The sequence below is a fragment of the Oncorhynchus keta genome, chromosome 9, assembly GCF_023373465.1.
Source record: "Oncorhynchus keta strain PuntledgeMale-10-30-2019 chromosome 9, Oket_V2, whole genome shotgun sequence".
Taxonomy (NCBI): Eukaryota; Metazoa; Chordata; class Actinopteri; order Salmoniformes; family Salmonidae; genus Oncorhynchus; species Oncorhynchus keta.
In genome coordinates this window covers 42,189,030-42,210,006 of record NC_068429.1, presented here as the reverse complement: position 1 = coordinate 42,210,006, position 20,977 = coordinate 42,189,030, and the positions used below count along the sequence as shown (strand labels likewise).

Sequence of the window (20,977 nt, the reverse complement as noted above, 5' to 3'; positions counted from 1 at the left end):
GTCGGTTAAAACAACTCTCCAATCAATCCACCGGGAGTGAATTACAATGCAATATATATCAACTTTACATTCATTTTTCATGTTACATGGCTGTTTCTAAACCCTTAGCTTTGGAATAGATAAAAGCAACTTGACCAATGATGTAGTCTCTATTGTACACTACTTGTCATTGTACACTAGATAATATTACACTATGTGTACTTGTAGATGTATACTTGTAGATACACACTGGATAACACTACATTCTATGGGCTTTTCCATGGACTGTAAAAGACTTTGCTGATGCTTCGCTAACAAGATAACATCTCTGTGTTTCAGGGGTCAGGTTCCCTCCGAGGCTGAAGCCAATTATTTAGGAACAGCTAAAACACTGGATATGTATGGAGTCGACCTTCACCCTGTGTTCGTAAGTCGGAGCTGGACTCGCTGACTGTGGAGAAGACTGAGATGCTTGTTAGAGTTGTGTTGTGTTGTTTATCACAAATCACCTTGATCATGTTCCTTACCATTTCTCTCATGGCAGCCTAACGTTTGGTTCTGTTTACTGAGAGGACTTTTTTTTCCCTTTGACACATACTTTAGTATCCTCACTGTGTTATTTCTGGTTGGCAGTTATTATGGAAATTGTGTTTGGTATAATACCTGTTATTGTGGTGTTTTGCAGGGAGAGAATCAGTCTGAATACTTCTTGGGGCTGACCCCTATTGGAGTCGTTGTTTACAAAAACAAAACACAAGTTGGGAAGTATTTCTGGTAGGTATTGTGTTGTGGCAGTATTTAATGAGAATCATCCACTTTAATTTGCGATCATAACCGTGAATACACACTAAAAAGAAAGAAAAAAAGGATCCTGGAGGGCGTAAGGGTTCTTCAAATTGAAACTGTGGGGATACCCCTATAAGTTCTTCGACAAATCCTTTTTGTTGGATCCTCAAAAAACTTTTAGGGTAAATGTTTGAACTACCCCCCCCATATTATTATTAATAATACACATAACAATAACACAATATTTTAAGTTATTTAAAAAAAAATCCTGATATGACAAACTCCGAGCAGAGCCTCAAGTCCAATGGCTATATCCTCTATATCCTCTGGCGTGTTGATGTTCACCGTATCAATATCTGGAATGATTTTGCAGTGCATGGTGACTGAACAGGTTTCCTGTTATATTCATCAGAGGTGTGGGCAGGGTGAAGTCTGAATCCCCAAAATAGTAATTAAACAGATGATTTTCATTGAAGGGAGGAGGATGGTACATGTGATCTGCAAAACACCAATTGACATACTTTTATATGCCTCTTCGTCTGTATACCTACAGATACGAAAATTGAGCAGTTCAGTCGTCATCTGCAACCAATCCAGCTAGCCTTCTACATATTCTTATAGCCTACATATTCTTCTCTCTGTTGTATGGATATCCATTGAATTGTTTCCATTTTCTGTTTTTAGAAAGATGTGCACAAATATCAAAAAGATAGATATTGTTTTGGGATGATACCATCTATTTAGATCATATTCGGGACAAACCTTACCTTAAATTGAGGTGACCTTTACTTTAAAAAAAAAAACATTTATTAAGTGCCTGCTGCACCTGATGTCCTTTCAAATTCAAATCAAAATGTTTCAGTTGAGGAGGTTTCTCGGATGAACCCCACCTCCTCTTGGGGGCAAGTTTCAGTGCCAAGAACACGTACGGACGGTTCTTCAAAGAAATTTGAGGATCTTAGAAGAACCCTTGTTAGACTCTGAATTTTTTGTGCACTTCATTTGTTTGATTACATTTATCGTTTCAGGCCAAGGATAACGAAAGTGCATTTCAAGGAAACACAATTTGAGCTTCGAGTTGTTGGAAAAGATGTAAGTTACCAGTTATCTTTCAGTAATTATCCGCATGAGGAATGTTTTGTGGAGTTATTGGACTGTGTTTCTAAGTCATTTTGGCATGTTTCATAAACTCAATAATGTGAGAGCATTCACACGAGCTAACTCGTAATTACTGAATGAATCAAAACCAATTTGTTTGGATATCACAGGTGTGGAAAGCCTAGTTGTAAAAAAAATATCCCCCATATCAGACCTTATGAGGTATAAAACGGACAATGTTCCCAGGAGTATCTGCAGTACTCCCACGTGAAACCTTGAAAGATCCACTGTGTGTTTGATCTTGAGACATTTTGACATACACATTAGGAGGATGTAAGGAGAGGAATTAAAGAAACATGACAGTTCAGCCTCGTCTCTCCCACCTTCACTGATGTCCACGTCACGGGTGCAAATGAGAAAAGAGATGTTTGTGTGAAGTGCCTAACTATCTCAAACAAATCCAGCTTCATACTGAACTTTTGAGTCTTTGGGGAATTTTCTAAGTACATTTTTGGGGAGGATAATGATCATTTTGATCATTTTCAAAGTGATGGAAAAACTGAAGTGGTGTGGCCTACCCCTTCAGATATCACTAAAGCAGAACCACTTTCCTCTTCTCTCTGTTGAGATAGTTAGACTCATTGAGTCTTGCTGAATGATATGGTTTCCTTTATTCAACCTGAGAGTCTCACTAAGCCATGAATAGAGAGGCCTTGGAGCAGAGACCCATGATAACCCCATTATTGATAATATCAGAGCAGCTCAGAACGGAGCTTTATTTGAATATAGGAGACCTATGGGCTTACAGTAGCTACCTCCTCTCTGAGACTAGCTGTAAGGGAGTCTAGAGAGTGCAAGTTGTCCTCTCTCGACAGTGATATCCATTTGCCTAATGACCCAACAGACTTCCCATCGAGGTTGAGAGATTACACACTACCTGTTCATTTACATAAACACTTAGATAAAACACATTTAAATGGTACATTTGATACGAGTCCTTTCCACCACCACAATTGTTGTTTTCGGAATTAATGATTAAAGGGCTCTTGTTATGATATACATCTTCTTGGTTTAGCTGACGAATGTGATTTGTATTATTTGTTTGTATACGAGATGATGTTGTTGTTTATTTGCAGTGTACAGAGACGTCGTTCTTCTTCGAGGCACCCAATAAGACGGCCTGTAAACATCTGTGGAAGTGCTGCGTAGAACACCACACTTTCTTTAGGTAAAAAACTACAAAACGCACACACAGTCCAGGGCAAATACTACGGTATACTGTACCAACACTATTGTAACTTTTCAGTTAGAAACTTTGACCACCTTCCACAGGTAAAACCCCAAACTATTTATGCTTCAGTGGAAAAATCGTCCCTTTTATCTACAACACGATCACCCACACTAATTCCAACAAAAGCCCTTCTCTGTTATCCCCTCAGGTAGAAACACTATCACATACCTCTTAACATGAAGATCCCAGAGTCTCTCAGTCCTTAATCAAAGTGAACAAGGCCTATGTTTGGCAGCACAGCTCAGTGCGGTCCCTTGTGTGTGTGCGTTGGCCTAATGAGAGCAGACTTACACGGACTGTGCCCTAAAGAGCAGGAGAGGCAGCAAGGCGCGTGAGGCTCTGGATTTACGCTGTTTAATCCGCGTGTGAACCCTGCAGTCTGCTGGGTCCCTGTGGCACAGACAGACCTGGAGCTGACAGGTTGACAGGAGAGGAGGGCCCCCCCCCCCAGTATATAGTCCTCTGGGGGAGAGAAGGGTGGAGGGGTTGGGAGAGAATGTGTTATGATGTGATGGGACTATGACACGAAGGTGGGCGAAGTGGGCATAAACCATCAGATGAGAATAGGCATGTATCTGCTGCAGTTTTAATGGGTGGATATATTATACAAGCCCTTTATAGACACCTGAAGAAAGAGTGAGAAAAACAATGGGAAGAGGTAAAAAACATAGGTTCATTTTAGCTTCTGGTTGAGTGTACTGACTACATCCACCTACCTTCAGTCCTTTTTCTCCATCTAACCTTCCATCTAAAGTGTTTTTCAACAGCGACTTGAGTTATCTGAAGTGTTACGGAGCCCTGTGAGCGAGGCCATAGTGGTAGTGGTGTATTAAAGCGGTGTTGGTTTTGAGACAGGCCTTAGCGCACTGGTGATGGTGGTGTTAATAAACACATGGCTGGGTGAGAGACTTACAAGAGGCTTTTATAATGGCCTTTTGCTTTACATCTATACGGTAATGGAGTAATGTACCACTAGTACCAGATACACTCACTCTCTCTGACTCGAGAGTTTTGAATTTTAATGAAGCCCGAAAGCTCTTAGTGGCGTTTGAGCAGCCATTATGTCATTAATGCAATGATCAGAACAAGATAACTGCTTCTTGTGTGTGTGTGTGTGTGTATGTGTATGTGTATGTGTATGTGTATGTGTGTGTGTGTGTGTGTGTGTATAGCAGCAATTGAGATCGCTTCTCTTCCTTTAAATGTATAAAAAGTACAAAGTGCATTCAGAATTCAAACACGCGTCGCCGGTCACCTTTGTGAAAGATGCAATTTTGTTTATTTTCCTTTCAACCTGAGCATTTTATCCTATTTAACATGGGTTAGTCACATTCTAAATTAATTAAAAAAAAAGACAAATGTGTTACCTGTGGATTAATGTACTGTAGAAATGTGCACACCATAATGAGATTTTAGTGGAAGTAGAGTACTTTTAAATTCTACATCTAGGCCTGCTCCCTCATTGCTGTCCAATGCTTTTTCTAGAATGCCAGAAAATGATTCCAACACACTTACAAGAAAACTATCCAAATTTGGTTCCCTGGGATCTAAACATCGGTACAGGTGAGAGAACCTCGACTCTTTATTCCCTTCAAATGTAGTTAGCTTCTGTATGAAAAGTATTGTAGAAACTGTATAGAATATAATGCATTTCTATAATCTGTAAAATGAAACTCCACACATTTTTGTTTGGCAAAGCGGGGTGTAGGTAAATCCTAGAGACCTTCTCCCAGCATGCATTCATTCTAGAATCCACAACCTCATGAATAATGGAGACTGTTTTAGTAGAGGAGCTAAAGGGGGATACAGTGTTCAACAGACAGAGAGAGACTGTGTGTGTGACACCACAGACAAGTTGAAGACCTGAATAATTCAGAGATCACACAACATCCATCTCTCCTTTGTCTGCATTCGGTTGTCTACTTCCTGAATCTACTCAGAGACGACTGCCATTCTGTACACCAGTTGCAATATTTATTACATGATCTACTACTGACCTCTGCTAGGTTTAAGGTCACTTCAGTCACAACCGTGGCTGGGTTTTCTATGCTCATGTTGCTCTTCAACACCTCGTTGCTGCATCAGACTGTGTAACAGTGTGCCTGACAAAAGGGTTTGACATATGAAAAGGCCAAGACCAGATCATCTCTGTCTCACATAACTTGACAGGCCAGGAACATCTTCCCCTAAAACCATGAAAAGACAAGATGGACTAAACAACTGTGTGTGTGTGTGTGTGTCTCTCTCTCTTTCCCTACAGTGGTAAGACAGCTATGCAGATGGGCAGGGATCCGTCTATCAGTCTCCCCCGGCCAGACCTGCAAGTGGTCAGGACCCGCAGCAAGACCTACCCCAAGAGACCACCACCGACCACAGGTCAGCTGGATATGCAGCATACCTTGAGCATACACATCATCTACAGACACACTGCACAACACCTAACAAGCACAATGTCACTACGACAAGGGTGACGTATCAATGGTAACTAATGCCACACATCATTTATAGCCACAAAAACATTTCCCCTCCTCTCTTCTGACACACAGTAGAACCTCTCAGGTTCCTAATGACAGTTCCTCGTATGTCGGGTGTAAAGCAGCTTAGTTGAGTCTCAGTCCCAGTAAGTTTAGTATTCACTTCCTCCTCCTGTTCCCCCATCGGGAACAACACAGGGCTTCAATTAGCTAATTTGTATTATATTCACTTCAGCAGTTCACACAGACAGACGCACAGTATGTTGGCATAGCGTGCTTGACTTAGCATTGTTGTTTTCACTGTGTGCAGTGGAAGAGTAATCTCTCTGACACATTCAGTGTTTGAATTCTCTAGAATTACAACTTGCAGGGCTCAGAAATAACAAAACTGTGTATAAGTCAATGAATCTGAGCCCTTCGTAGGAAGGCTACCATGCCACACGTAGTTACGGACGGAGATTGTTCTCGTATTGAAACAATGGAAAGAGAGGCAATTTGGTTCAGTATTCAATCTTACTGAACATCTCTTTTCCTTATAGGACTGAACAATGGGAATCGGTCAAACACAAAGACGGAGAATTCGGAAAAAGAAGGAACGGCTAAGATGACAGCACTGCCGTCTGTGAAGAGGTATCAGACACGAGCAAGACATGTAGAAAATAGTGTACGAACGAGAGAGGCATTAAGTTTGGACCAACTGGAGAAAGGGATATAAAACAGAGATGGAAAGAGAAGTTGAGAGGGGGGATTGAGAATGCTTCTCCAGTATAAAGTGACAGCTCTTCATAAAAATGCTTAGCCCAGACAAAATACTTTGTTGACCCGTTCGTTTATCTTTAGCGCCAAAGTGACCAAGGCGGAAAATGGTGGTCCAGAGGAACAGCGAGGGAAGCCCAATGCACCGTGGGATGAGAACGCCCCACAAAGGTACAGTACTGTCTGATTGGAGCCCCTGCTCTGTGATGGATCGGTCTGGTCTAATATGTTTCAATTACACTGTTGTCTTATAGACTAATCCTCCCTAATACGGTCTGTGTTACGTACATTAATTATATTTAGTGGATTAAGCATGTACACACACACCTCCTCCGTTGACAACAACGGCAGAACAGAACAAAGCCCTTCAGTAGTGAAGGAGGCTTAACATAGTACACACCAACTGATTCATGAAATGCACTACTGGAAGAAGAAGTGTGTGAGAGCCCAGTGACGAGACTCATTTTTCATATACTGTATATATATATATACAGTGGGGCAAAAAAAGTATTTAGTCGGCCATCAATTGTGCAAGTTCTCCCACTTAAAAAGATGAGAGGCCTGTAATTTATCATAGGTACACTTCAACTATGACAGACAAAATAAGGGAAAAAAATCCAGAAAATCACATTGTAGGATTTTTAATGAATTTATTTGCAAATGATGGTGGAAAATAAGTATTTGGTCACCTACAAACAAGCAAGATTTCTGGCTCTCACAGACCTGTAACTTCTTATTTAAGAGGCTCCTCTGTCCTCCACTCGTTACCTGTATTAATGGAACCTATTTGAACTTGTTATCAGTATAAAAGACACCTGTCCACAACCTCAAACAGTCATACTCCAAACTCCACTATGGCCACTAAGACCAAAGAGCAGTCAAAGGACACCAGAAACAAAATTGTAGACCTGCACCAGGCTGGGAAGACTGAATCTGCAATAGGTAAGCAGCTTGGTTTGAAGAAATCAACTGTGGGAGCAATTATTAGGAAATGGAAGACATACAAGACCACTGATAATCTCCCTCGATCTGGGGCTCCACTCAAGATCACACCCCGTGGAGTCAAAATGATCACAAAAACGGTGAGCAAAAATCCCAGAACCACACGGGGGGACCTAGTGAATGCAGAGAGCTGGGATCAAAGTAACAAAGCCTACCATCAGTAACACATTATGCCGCCAGGGACTCAAATCCTGCCGTGACAGACGTGACCCCTGCTTAAGCCAGTACATGTCCAGGTCCGTCTGAAGTTTGCTGGAGAGCATTTGGATGATCCAGAAGAAGATTGGGAGAGCGTGATATGGTCAGATGAAACCAAAATAGAACTTTTTGGTAAAAACTCAACTCGTCGTGTTTGGAGGACAAAGAATGCTGAGTTGCATCCAAAGAACACCATACCTACTGTGAAGCATGGGGGTGGAAACATCATGCTTTGGGGCTGTTTTTCTGCAAAGGGACCAGGACGACTGATCCGTGTAAAGGAAAGAATGAATGGGGCCATGTATCATGAGATTTTGATTGAAAACCTCCTTCCATCAGCAAGGGTATGATGAAACGTGGCTGGGTCTTTCAGCATGACAATGATCCCAAACACACCACCCGGGCAACGAAGGAGTGGCTTCGTAAGAAGCATTTCAAGGAACACTTAAACAACATAATGTAACTCGCAAGTCAATCACACTTCTGTGAAATCAAACTGTCCACTTAGGAAGCAACACTGATTGACAATAAATTTCACATGCTGTTGTGCAAATGGAATAGACAACAGGTGAAAATTATAGGCAATTAGCAAGACACCCCCAATAAAGGAGTGGTTCTGCAGGTGGTGACCACAGACCACTTCTCAGTTGCTATGCTTCCTGGCTGATCTTTTGGTCACTTTTGAATGCTGGCGGTGCTTTCACTCTAGTGGTAGCATGACAGAGTCAACAACCCACACAAGTGGCTCAGGTAGTGCAGCTCATCCAGGATGGCACATCAATGCGAGCTGTGGCAAGAAGGTTTGCTGTGTCTGTCTACGTAGTGTCCAGAGCATGGAGGCGCTACCAGGAGACAGGCCAGTGCATCAGGAGACGTGGAGGAGGCCGTAGGAGGGCAACAACCCAGCAGCAGGACCGCTACCTCCGCCTTTGTGCAAGGAGGAGCATGAGGGGCACTGCCAGAGCCCTGCAAAATGACCTCCAGCAGGCCACAAATGTGCATGTGTCTGCTCAAACGGTCAGAAACAGACTCCATGGGGGTGGTAATGAGGGCCCGACGTCCACAGGTGGGGGTTGTGCTTACAGCCCAAAACCGTGCAGGACGTTTGGCATTTGCCAGAGAACACCAAGATTGGCAAATTCGCCACTGGCGCCCTGTGCTCTTCACAGATGAAAGCAGGTTCACACTGAGCACGTGACAGAGTCTGGAGACACCGTGGAGAACGTTCTGCTGCCTGCAACATCTTCCAGCATGACCGGTTTGGTGGTGGGTCAGTCATGATGTGGGGTGGCATTTCTTTGGGGGGCCGCACAGCCCTCCATGTGCTCGCCAGAGGTAGCCCGACTGCCATTAGGTACCGAGATGAGATTCTCAGACCCCTTGTGAGACCATATGCTGGTGCGGTTGGCCCTGGGTTCCTCCTAATGCAAGACAATGTTAGACCTCATGTGGCTGGAGTGTGTCAGCAGTTCCTGCAAGAGGAAGGCATTGATGCTATGGACTGGCCCGCCCGTTCCCCAGACCTGAATCCAATTGAGCACATCTGGGACATCATGTCTTGCTCCATCCACCAACATAGGTTGCACCACAGACTGTCCAGGAGTTGGCGGATGCTATAGTCCAGGTTTGGGAGAAGATCCCTCAGGAGACCATCCGCCACCTCATCAGGAGCATGTCCAGGCATTGTAGGGAGGTCATACACAGTACTGAGCCTCATTTTGACTTGTTTTAAGGACATTACATCAAAGTTGGATCAGCCTGTAGTGTGGTTTTTCACTTTAATTTTGAGTGTTTCTATATCCAGACCTCCATGGGTTGATAAATTTGATTTCCATTGATCATTTTTGCGTGATTTTGTTGTCACCACATTCAACTATGTAAAGAAAAAAGTATTTAATAAGAATATTTCATTCATTCAGATTTTTGCATGGGCTGATGTGTTATTTTAGTGTTCCCTTTATTTTTTTGAGCAGTGTATATATCTCCTCCAGTTCACAGTATAACCTGGTCCCAGATCGGTTCCCTGCTGTCTTGCCAAACCCTATAGTCATTGTCATGGGCCAAACAATGACAATAGCAGTTGACAAGACAGCACAAGCAGATCTGGGACCAGGCTATTACAATGAAGTATTATCTAGGGCCATTTGCATTTCAATAAGCTGGTTTCAACATGATTGAATCTACATATTGATTTGTGCTCCCTTGGTACGGGCTGTGTGTATGCGTGCGTTTGTTCCAGCATGCATGCTTGCGTAACTGTGTCGGAGGGGCCTTATCTGAAGCTAATGAATGCAGACAAGATGTGTGTGTGTGTGTGTGTGTGTGTGTGTGTGTGTGTGTGTGTGTGTGTGTGTGTGTGTGTGTGTGTGTGTGTGTGTGTGTGTGTGTGTGTGTGTGTGTGTGTGTGTGTGTGTGTGTGTGTAAGCCTGGGGTCACTTAGCAGCAGCCAGTGTTGCGACCTGCTACCCTCGGCATTTAGCTTTATCCTCTGAGGCTATGTCGTCATCATCCTGGCACATCTGTGGCTAGGTGGACAAGAATGTTATTGTTGTTTGCATAGTTAGGATGTCTTCATTCACACTAAAGACTGTACTGTGTAGGTCGATTTGTTTGGCAACAGACCACAAGTTAGTTTCATCATACGGCTCAATGTATGTTCAAGTAGGATCGACAGCTAGCTGCCTTGTTTTTCTCCCCAGTGGACTGTACAACACGGCCAACGAGCGAACAAAGTCGCCTAAATTCCCCACGGCACGTGGACGCACCCCGTCAGGAGGCAGCGAGAACGAGACGTCCCAGAACAGACGCAGGTGTGTACTCCTCACCGTTGTCTTTTTCACCTGTCAACCTATCTCAACTCTCCTCCCAATACCTTAGCTGACCCTGGTATGACCTGTCCATAAATTGTCCAGGTGTCCCCTTCACCTAGGGCTAGATTCTATCAGTAAAATGTTCACAATGCTGTTTTGGCAGTGTTGGAGGTGAAACTGCGTCCGCGCTGTCAAATCCACAAACGGCTCCTTCTGTAAGCCATTGGATGCAACGAAACCACCCGAATTTATAATCCGACAAATCCCATGCAATCGCGTTACAAGTTCAAACACTCGAATAGGCGGCGGTCTATTGTCTACACCTCGATTAGACTAAGATCTAAGTAACATTAATTTTTTAAAAATCTCAGTTTAAGCCAGAGAGATGTTTTTGCATGGGCTGCGTCTCAATCCACCACATCCTCCTATGACGTCCTTCCGCATCTGCCTTTGGAAACTACAGCGGTGTTTGTCAGACCATGAGACATCAAAAAAGTCATTCATTTGAAAAATCCCGAAAACCTTTCCTTTAAAACCTTATTCATTATGTTCCTTTTGTCTTTTAATGGCTTTTAAAAAATTGATGAATGTTATTAAATGCGTATGTCTAATATTTTTTATTTTAATATTTTGTTCATTTAGTTTTTTATTATAATATTTTTTTGTGTTTAATTTTTAAACATCCTTTTTTTTACCCCCAATTTCGTGGTGTGCAATTGGTATTTACAGTCTTGTCTCATTGCTGCAACTCCCGTACAGACTCGGGAGAGGCGAAGGTTGAGAGCCGTGCGTCCTCCGAAACACAACCCAACCAAGCCGCACTGCTTCTTTCCACAATGCCCACTTAACCCGGAAGCCAGCCGCACCAATGCGTCGGAGGAAACACCGTACACCTGGCTACCGTGTCACCACAGGAGTCCCTAGTGCGCGATGGGATAAGGACATCCCTGCCGGCCAAACCCTCCCCTAACTCGGACGACGCTGGGCCAATGGTGCGCAGCCCCATGAGTCTCCCGGTCGCGGCCGTCTCCCGGTTGCGGCGACAGAGGCTGGACTCGAACCCCGAATCTCTAGTGGCACAGCGATGCAGTGCTTTAGACCACTGCGCCTATTCAATGTGTTTCTATGGGCTATAGTAAAGGTCAAATTCAATCTTTTTAAAACTTTTTTTTTAATATACACTACCATTCAAAAGTTTGGGGTCACTTAGAAATGTTATTGTTTTCCATGAAAGCATACATGAAATGGAGTTGCAAAGGAATAGGAAATACAGTCAAGACATTGACAAGTTTATAAATAACGATTTTAATTTAAATAATAATTGTCAAATTCAAACTTCGCGTTCGTCAAAGAATCCTCCATTTGCAACAATTATAGCCTTGCAAGACCTTTGGCATTCTAGTTGTCAATTTGTTGAGGTAATCTGAAGAGATTTCACCCCATGCTTCCTGAAGCACCTCCCACAAGTTGCTTTGGCTTGATGGGCACTTCTTACGTACCATACGGTCAAGCTGCTCCCACTACAGCTCCAATAGGGTTGAGATCCGGTGACTGTGCTAGCCACTCCATTATAGACAGAATACCAGCTGACTGCTTCTTCCCTAAATAGTTCTTGCATAGATTGGAGCTGTGCTTTGGGTCATTGTCCTGTTGTAGGAGGAAATTGGCTCCAATTAAGCATCGTCCACAGGGTAGGGCATGGCATTGCAAAATGGAGTGATAGCCTTCCTTCTTTAAGATCCCTTTTACCCTGTACAAATCTCCCACTTTACCACCACCAAACCACCCCCAGCCCATCACATTGCCTCCACTATGATTGACAGATGCCGTCAAGCACTCCTCCAGCATCTTCTTTTTTTTCTGCGTCTCACGAATGTTCTTTGTGATCCGAACACCTTAAACTTAGATTCGTCTGTCCATAACACTTTTTTTCCAATCTCCGTCTGTCCAAGTGTCTGTGTTATTTTGCACATCTTAATCTTTTATTTTTATTGGCCAATCTGAGATATGGCTTTTTCTTTGCAACACTGCCTAGAAGGCCAGCATCCCAGAGTCGCCTCTTCACTGTTGACGTTGACACTGGTGTTTTGCGGGTACTATTTAATGAAGCTGCCAGTTGAGGACTTGTGAAGCGTCTGTTTCTAGCCAAGAACATTTCACCTGTCAACCAAAGTAACTGACAGTTATATGGGCTACCAATAGCCTTACTAGGTGTGTCCAGGTACAGTGCCTTGCGAAAGTATTCGGCCCCCTTGAACTTTGCGACCTTTTGCCACATTTCAGGCTTCAAACATAGATATAAAACTATTTTTTGTGAAGAATCAACAACAAGTGGGACACAATCATGAAGTGGAACGACATTTATTGGATATTTCAAACCTTTTTAACAAATCAAAAACTGAAAAATTGGGCGTGCAAAATTATTCAGCCCCCTTAAGTTAATACTTTGTAGCGCCACCTTTTGCTGCGATTACAGCTGTAAGTCGCTTGGGGTATGTCTATCAGTTTTGCACATCGAGAGACTGAAATTTTTTCCCATTCCTCCTTGCAAAACAGCTCAAGCTCAGTGAGGTTGGATGGAGAGCATTTGTGAACAGCAGTTTTCAGTTCTTTCCACAGATTCTCGATTGGATTCAGGTCTGGACTTTGACTTGGCCATTCTAACCCCTGGATATGTTTATTTTTCAACCATTCCATTGTAGATTTTGCTTTATGTTTTGGATCATTGTCTTGTTGGAAGAGAAATCTCCGTCCCAGTCTCAGGTCTTTTGCAGACTCCATCAGGTTTTCTTCCAGAACGGTCCTGTATTTGGCTCCATCCATCTTCCCATCAATTTGAACCATCTTCCCTGTCCCTGCTGAAGAAAAGCAGGCCCAAACCATGATGCTGCCACCACCATGTTTGACAGTGGGGATGGTGTGTTCAGGGTGATGAGCTGTGTTGCTTTTACGCCAAACATAACATTTTGCATTGTTGCCAAAAAGTTCAATTTTGGTTTCATCTGACCAGAGCACCTTCTTCCACATGTTTGGTGTGTCTCCCAGGTGGCTTGTGGCAAACTTTAAACAACATTTTTTATGGATATCTTTAAGAAATGTCTTTCTTCTTGCCACTCTTCCATAATGGCCAGATTTGTGCAATATACGACTGATTGTTGTCCTATGGACAGAGTCTCCCACCTCAGCTGTAGATCTCTGCAGTTCATCCAGAGTGATCATGGGCCTCTTGGCTGCATCTCTGATCAGTCTTCTCCTTGTATGAGCTGAAAGTTTAGAGGGACGGCCAGGTCTTGGTAGATTTGCAGTGGTCTGATACTCCTTCCATTTCAATATTATCGCTTGCACAGTGCTCCTTGGGATGTTTAAAGCTTGGGAAATCTTTTTGTATCCAAATCCGGCTTTAAACTTCTTCACAACAGTATCTCGGACCTGCCTGGTGTGTTCCTTGTTCTTCATGATGCTCTCTGCGCTTTTAACGGACCTCTGAGACTATCACAGTGCAGGTGCATTTATACAGAGACTTGATTACACACAGGTGGATTGTATTTTTCATCATTAGTCATTTAGGTCAACATTGGATCATTCAGAGATCCTCACTGAAGTTCTGGAGAGAGTTTGCTGCACTGAAATTAAAGGGGCTGAATAATTTTGCACGCCCAATTTTTCAGTTTTTGATTTGTTAAAAAGTTTGAAATATCCAATACATGTCGTTCCACTTCATGATTGTGTCCCACTTGTTGTTGATTTTTCACAAAAAAATACAGTTTTATATCTTTATGTTTGAAGCATGAAATGTGGCAAAAGGTCGCAAAGTTCAAGGGGGCCGATTACTTTCGCAAGGCACTGTAGGTGTGCCTGTTGCAGGTAGAAAGTGAACCTTCGGTAGTGACAGGAGGGGAGAATACATCCACTGCTGTTGCTCCTTCGGTCATTTCCCTGTTGACAAGTACATTCATAGATGTAGACAGATATTTCATCGGCTGTATAAATGTGAAGCATCCGTTTGGCGTTCCCACTCACTACCAAATATGGTAGTGAGAGGAAGCCTAGTGGCTAGCAATGGGAGAAGATGGAACGAGATTGATTTTGGCCGACATTCTGCAAATTTTCTCATTGATGAAACATTTGATCTGAATACAGTTTTCTGTCCTTAAAACTATAGGGTAAAGTTTGAAAAAAATGGTGTTGTTTAGAAGGAGTGCAAAGGCAAATTTAGGTATTGCACACGTGCAGTGCACAGAGTTGGTGTTCCCGAACCGAAACATGCAAATATTTGCTAGAACGCGCCAATAGGATCTCACTAGCTTTTGCATGGCTCTGCCCACTATGACTAATTTGTTCCCATTGGAAATGACAGACTGTGGTCCATCTTGGGTTAGTTATAAAAATCTTTGCTACATCTATGGGGTAATGTTGCCTTCTAGTGGTGTCATGTGGAACTGTCTGATTGCGTTATGCACAATATTGTGTGTATGTGTATAACGTAACATTTTAACCTTGCTGTAGCTCTTAAAATTGTTCCTATACGAGCAGTTCATTACACAAAAATATTGTGAAGACATTGTTTAAATTTCCTTGTAAATGCGACAATACTGTATGGAAGCTACTGAAAGGGTGTAGTAGTATGTTTGTACTAGGCCATTGTAGTAATCAAATCAAATGTAATGTGATGATTCATAAAGGTTCGTCTGGTCTGTCTGTTGTGCGGCAGAGATGCAGAGTTTCTGGGTAGAAACAGTGAATCAGGTTGCCCCGAGGGTGCGATGGAGTCGTCTCTTTGAATAAAATGGATACTGATGATTAGCATAAAGCATGGTTGGATAGATGCTCTCTGAATGTTTATGATTGTTAAAACATTTTAAACTCATAAAACCTCCCTTTTTAATAGTATTTTGTAACATGACAAGTGACATTCCTCCGATGTCTTATAGTAAAAACATGACAGTGACAATAATATAACATGATTGTGACACTTCTGTGATCTGGTCCCTCAGGAAAGGCCAGGCCAGTGATCCAACAGCTCCCCAGCAGCAGAGCAAACAGCAGAGGAGAAGGTAGAGTTAGCGTACCGAACTAAAATAGTACATTCTTAAAATTCTCAACCTCGGTCCTGTCTTCAACTAAAAAAAAAAGGGCCACATCTTTACGTACACATTGACTCGATGAGTGGAAACCCAGTGAACGGCCCACGTGGTCGTTGATGTGCTGTATTTTGATGTTCACCATCCCAGTTGTACACAGGCAACGGTTTACTCATTGTGTGGTTCCCGTTTGTCAGTACAGTAGTTAAATTAATCCTGGAGTCATTCCCGTAAAAGTAAGCGTCAACCCCTCTCACTCATCCCCCTCTCCCGCGCACTTTTGTCCTCTCTCCCTGAAAAGGTCACGCACAAACAACATTCCGTCTCATTCTCTCTCTCCCTCTCTCCTCGTCAACCTTTGAACCCCGTTTTATTCACCCCTCCCACCTGCAGGTCACGTTCCCGCGGCAACACCAGTAGTGGCAGCGAGTCTGAGAACTCCACCCGGGATCATCGTAAAAAGAGGAACCGGTGAGTGATGTCACTGTGCTTCCTACGAGTAGACATTACATATGCAAAGCTCTATAGTAAACTACTACTACTTCACCCTCGTATGTTGTCTTGGGAGCAATGCCACCATGTACAACTATTTTCCTAAGCCCGTGTCTGTCGTGGACGTTGTAAATGGAAGAGATAAAGCATATTATCAGGCTGCTATTGTTGTCTGAATGATACCATATCTTATTGAACAGCTATATCATATTGTAGGCCCACAATGGGCCCCCTGGCCGGGTCATACGACACACCTCAGTCTAAATATCTGAGCGCGTGACGCAGCAAAACGAACTAGGAAGAAAATGAAAGAGTATATTTCATGGAAACCTGTTGTGACAGTGAAAACGGGGATGTATGTCATGTATCGGTTGACGAGGTCCCTTAGGGTAGTGTTAGATGGATCATGTGTCATAGTAGTTGCAAGTTGCAGCCGTACTGTCATCCCTGTGTTTGCCTGTGCAGATGGAATGAGGTTTTAGTGCATCTTCAGGTCTATCGTGTAGATATGCTTGTTTTGTATTGGTTCTACTGTATAATAACTCATATAACTGGTATTGATTATCATTGTATTATAATTCATCTTCCAGGTCTCGTCAAGAGAATGAGATGGTGGACTCTGGTCCTCAGTGGGAAGCTGTGCTCCGCCGTCAGAAGGAGAGGTCTCAGAACGACCCAAACCACCGCCGCTCACGACACCGCTCTCGGTCGTAAGTTACGCCGACTACACCACACACACACACACACACGGGGTGGCAGGGTAGCCTTAACTGACTTGCCTAGTTAAATAAACCTAAAATATATTTTTTTAAAGCACACACACACACACACAAACCCTCCTTCCCTGTCCTCCCTGCTCCAGAGACCCCCACCTCAGACCCGACCTGGGGAAATGATTTAAGCGCTTAGATACAACATTATTGGGTACCGCCTCAATTCCAAGACACAGAGAATAATGTCCATTCATTTCAATACAACCTCCCTGTCAGATGGTCTCTAGAAATAACCCTTCAACTGTTAACCCCTGTATTTCTGTGACGTCCTCCAGGCGGAGTCCAGACGTGCAGGCTAAGGAACAACTGTGGAAACACATCCAGTAAGTCCCATGACTCCGGTTATGAGATTCAACAGTAGTCTTTTAGCAACGGGCCTTTTCATCGTTGCGTTATGGAAAGTGAAACGTGTGACACTGTAATAACTTGACTAAGCATTCATGAACTATTTATATAAAGTGTATACTATTGAAAAAAAAAAAGGTGTACTTGCACAGTCTTCAAAAAGGCTGTTGACACAGCATTGTCTCTAGGGTTATGGGAAGAGAGATATAACGTGCCCTTGGTGGTCTCGTCCCTCTAGGAAGGAGCTGGTGGACCCAGCGCCAGACCTCACAGAGGATCAGCTGAAGGAGATCCCCTACAAGAAAGTGGAGTGAGTAACTGCTCTTCCCTTCATCATTAGATAGATAATGATTTTTTTTTAAATGGCCTAAAGGACAAATCACAGAATTGATCACGCGGAGTCGATATGTTGGGGGTAGGGTGTCCTGATCTGCACTTGGATAAGAAAAGAAGAGATCCAAAGCTCGGCTCATGTCTGAATTATTGAATCGTTGCTTCATCGTCGTCCACCCTGTAGAGATGCATTGTGCTCCAGACAGACCTCTATCTCACCGCCTCTGAAGTTGATGGATTCAGTAGAGAGAGGCCTTATATCCCTAAGGCTGAATAAGAGGTAGGCCTACTGTCCAACACATGAGATGAAGGGAATGATTTTATGTTCATCCCGTTCCTTCCAGAACCCAAGGAGACCCAATAAAAATCCGGCACTCTCATTCTCCCCGGAGCTTCCGTCAGTACCGGCGCTCCCAGTGCTCCGAAGGGGAGCGATCCGTGCTCTCGGAGGTCAAGTGAGTCTAAACTGGTCTCAGGCCAGATCGTATCGTTTTTCACTGTGCAGAGTCTTACTTAGAAATGCATCTCGGGTGGGATTCAATCCGAAGCGCGTTATTGAGGGCTGCCTATAATGCGCCTTTGAAAGGCAATTGCCGACGTTCGTGGAGGTCGCATTTGCGGTAAACACTGCAAATGACTGTCCAATTGGAAGTGACCTTTTCAAAAATGTCTAGCGTGCCGCAACGCGCCTCGAATTGAATCTCGGGCTCGACCCTCGTTTATTTATTGTGCTGATGGTTGTTTCCTGTATTGTTCAGCACCTTTAGACACGATAGTGGGGGTGACGGTACGCGTTATAAATAATAGGCACTGTATCGTGTGATTCAAGTTTGATCCTGTTTATGTCTTCCAAGATCTAACACATCCCTCTACCCACTCCACAGCGCCCGGACAGATCTTGTGCCCCCATTACCTGTGACACGAACAGCAGACATCCCAGGTTCCAGCTCCACCCCCGCTCAGGTCAGTGCCACACGTACTACCTCTGACAAAGGCTGTGAGGCAGGATTTTTCTTTAAAGAAATGAATAAAAGTTATACTTTGCAAGCGCATAGTGGATCGCTTTCTTTCCTTTGAATGACAGCGCTACATGTCTAAAGTACAATACTCGATGTTATTACCCCAGGCAGTTGATTCATCTCCCAGCACTGATAATCGGTGTGTTTGTTGTGCGTTTTCCAGAAGAAGCACGGATCCAAAGACACCCCACCCTCAGAGATCATAGAGCGTGATGTGAAGAGCAGCGCTAAGGTGGTGAAGACTGTCCACTCTCCCAGGACCAAGGTTGAGACGTGACCTGACCAAAACACAACCCCCACCGCAGAAACAATGCCACAATCTCCCACCAACACAAAACGTCAAGACCACCCTGATTTCTTGAAAGAAAAAAATGACTTGTGAAATACAATGGAGGGAGCTGTGTGGAGTACAACGGCTGTACAGTGCGCCAGTGACAAGCCCCGCCTTTAAATAATCCTGTGTGTGTGTCTATGTACGGTAACGTTATGTGTTAGATAATGCATGGGCAAAAATGTCACTGGTCTATGTGCCAGTATGCTGCTGTCTTTTGGAACACACCACACTGGGAACCCTGTACAGTATCTTCACATCATTCATACGAGCGCATTTCCGGCTTAAGTCCCTGTTGAGTAAGCCTGGTCTCAGGTCTGTTTGTGATGTATAGCCAACTCCAATATACTGTATCACAGTTGGTCTGTGTCTAGAGCAAGTCATGGTCACCTGTTCATGCACGTAGCAACAACAGCTGATAATTAAGCGTCAAAAACCTTTTCAGTTATTTTAAACTCGGATAAGTGTTTTATAATTAAAAACACATTTTTCAGTTATTTTAACACTGATAAGAGTTCTACAATAAAACCGAATTTGAGATGTTTTTCTTTAAGCACATTGATTTCAGTCCAATGCTCACATGAAGGCTGAGGATGAGACTATGAATTGCGTAGCGAACACTGCACAGTGAGGTCCGATTGAGATCAATCATGGTCTCCTATGCATTTGCCTCCGATTTGGTTTGCGTTATTATTATACAACACAGTATTAAAACAGTCTTTCACTCATACATGTTGAGCTCCATATGGACACTGAGTGTGCGTCTGAAATGGCACTCTATTCCAGGTATAGTGCACTACTTTTGACCAGACCCTTATGGGCCCTGCTAAAACAATGATTTACTATAGGGGATAGGGTGCCATTTCAGACGCAGACTGGGTTATTGTATTGTCAAGTCAGGTGTGTTTACTGTAAGTATTCTCTACTGTAGGAACCTTTGATCCTGGACCCCATTTTGTTTTGCTCATGAGTACTGAATAACTGTTTTGCATATCTCTGCTGTTTTAAGGTTAAAAAAATAAATAAATACAAATGTCACTTAGAACTGTGTAGCGACACTGTACAGTTGTTAAACTGGAATTTCAGTCCTTTTCAATAAATACATTCAATATGTCTCAAATATAATTTTGTGTTTCCTGCTATTGTCAAATGCTCTGGAGGGGTGGTCCATGAGCTCCAATCAACCTTTTCTACTTGGGCCATCCGCTACGGACTCTGGTTTGGTTTGATTTTGTATCGTTTCTATGGTTAACCTGTCACCGCCAGAGGGAGCTATATGACCAGGATTTGCTCTGGAATGGTTGACTGTTGTAAGACTACTTGAAGACTGTAAAACTCGAGACCAAGATGATCCTGTGTAACATGATAACACGTTGATAATGGACTGCATCTGTTTCTTGCTTTTTCCTTCTACGCTTTTCAGAAGGTCACTTAGCCTTTTCTTGACCTATCAGATCACACTGACTGCCATGTCTTTGTTCACCTATCCCAATAGTGTGCTGTTTGGTTATTTATATTATATATTTTTTTAAGCGCATACTTGCAAACTTCCTCATAGTATTGCTGAGTCATTACTTCCTAACCTGGTTCTCTGTGGTGATAGCGTCTGGGATGACTCACTCTGCCTGGCTGGAATGACAAGATAGAAAGGCAGAGGTGAAGAAGTAGTTGTTTAGCCGCTGCAGCAGGAGTAGGCAGCTAGATTCAGTAGTTTAACAGCTGCTGCAGCAGGGGTAGGCAGCTAGATTCAGTAGTTTAACAGCTGCTGCAGCAGGGGTAGGCAGCTAGATTCAGTAGTTTAGCAGCTGCTGCAGCAGGGGTAGGCAGCTAGATTCAGTAGTTTAGCAGCTGCTGCAGCAGGGGTAGGCAGCTAGATTCAGTAGTTTAACAGCTGCTGCAGCAGGGGTAGGCAGCTAGATTCAGTAGTTTAACAGCTGCTGCAGCAGGGGTAGGCAGCTAGATTCAGTAGTTTAGCAGCTGCTGCAGCAGGAGTAGGCAGCTGGATTCAGTAGTTTAACAGCTGCAGCAGCAGGAGTAGGCAGCTAGATTCAGTAGTTTAACAGCTGCTGCAGCAGGAGTAGGCAGCTAGATTCAGTAGTTTAGCAGCTGCTGCAGCAGGGGTAGGCAGCTAGATTCAGTAGTTTAGCAGCTGCTGCAGCAGGGGTAGGCAGCTGGATTCAGTAGTTTAGCAGCTGCTGCAGCAGGAGTA

General features: G+C 43.5%; 1 protein-coding gene across 5 annotated transcripts in view; it reads left to right on the top strand.

Moving 5' to 3' along the window:
* LOC118387877 (band 4.1-like protein 4) overlaps positions 1-19,893 on the top strand; it is a 92,129-nt gene extending 72,236 nt beyond the window's left edge. For 3 of the 5 annotated variants that reach the window (XM_035776682.1, XM_052525942.1, XM_035776685.2), the window contains 17 exons: positions 319-406; positions 665-753; positions 1,794-1,857; positions 3,000-3,091; positions 4,640-4,717; positions 5,415-5,530; positions 6,168-6,258; positions 6,469-6,555; positions 10,284-10,394; positions 15,389-15,448; positions 15,869-15,946; positions 16,558-16,677; positions 17,016-17,063; positions 17,324-17,395; positions 17,763-17,873; positions 18,303-18,381; positions 18,601-19,893. In XM_035776682.1, the coding sequence (XP_035632575.1) occupies positions 319-406; positions 665-753; positions 1,794-1,857; positions 3,000-3,091; positions 4,640-4,717; positions 5,415-5,530; positions 6,168-6,258; positions 6,469-6,555; positions 10,284-10,394; positions 15,389-15,448; positions 15,869-15,946; positions 16,558-16,677; positions 17,016-17,063; positions 17,324-17,395; positions 17,763-17,873; positions 18,303-18,381; positions 18,601-18,714 (1,498 nt within the window). In that variant the 3' untranslated portion in view covers positions 18,715-19,893. The remainder of the gene's footprint in view (positions 1-318; positions 407-664; positions 754-1,793; positions 1,858-2,999; positions 3,092-4,639; positions 4,718-5,414; positions 5,531-6,167; positions 6,259-6,468; positions 6,556-10,283; positions 10,395-15,388; positions 15,449-15,868; positions 15,947-16,557; positions 16,678-17,015; positions 17,064-17,323; positions 17,396-17,762; positions 17,874-18,302; positions 18,382-18,600) is intronic. The other 2 variants (XM_035776683.1, XM_035776684.1) reach the window with 2 other exon arrangements.
* The last annotated feature ends 1,084 nt before the right edge of the window (positions 19,894-20,977 follow it).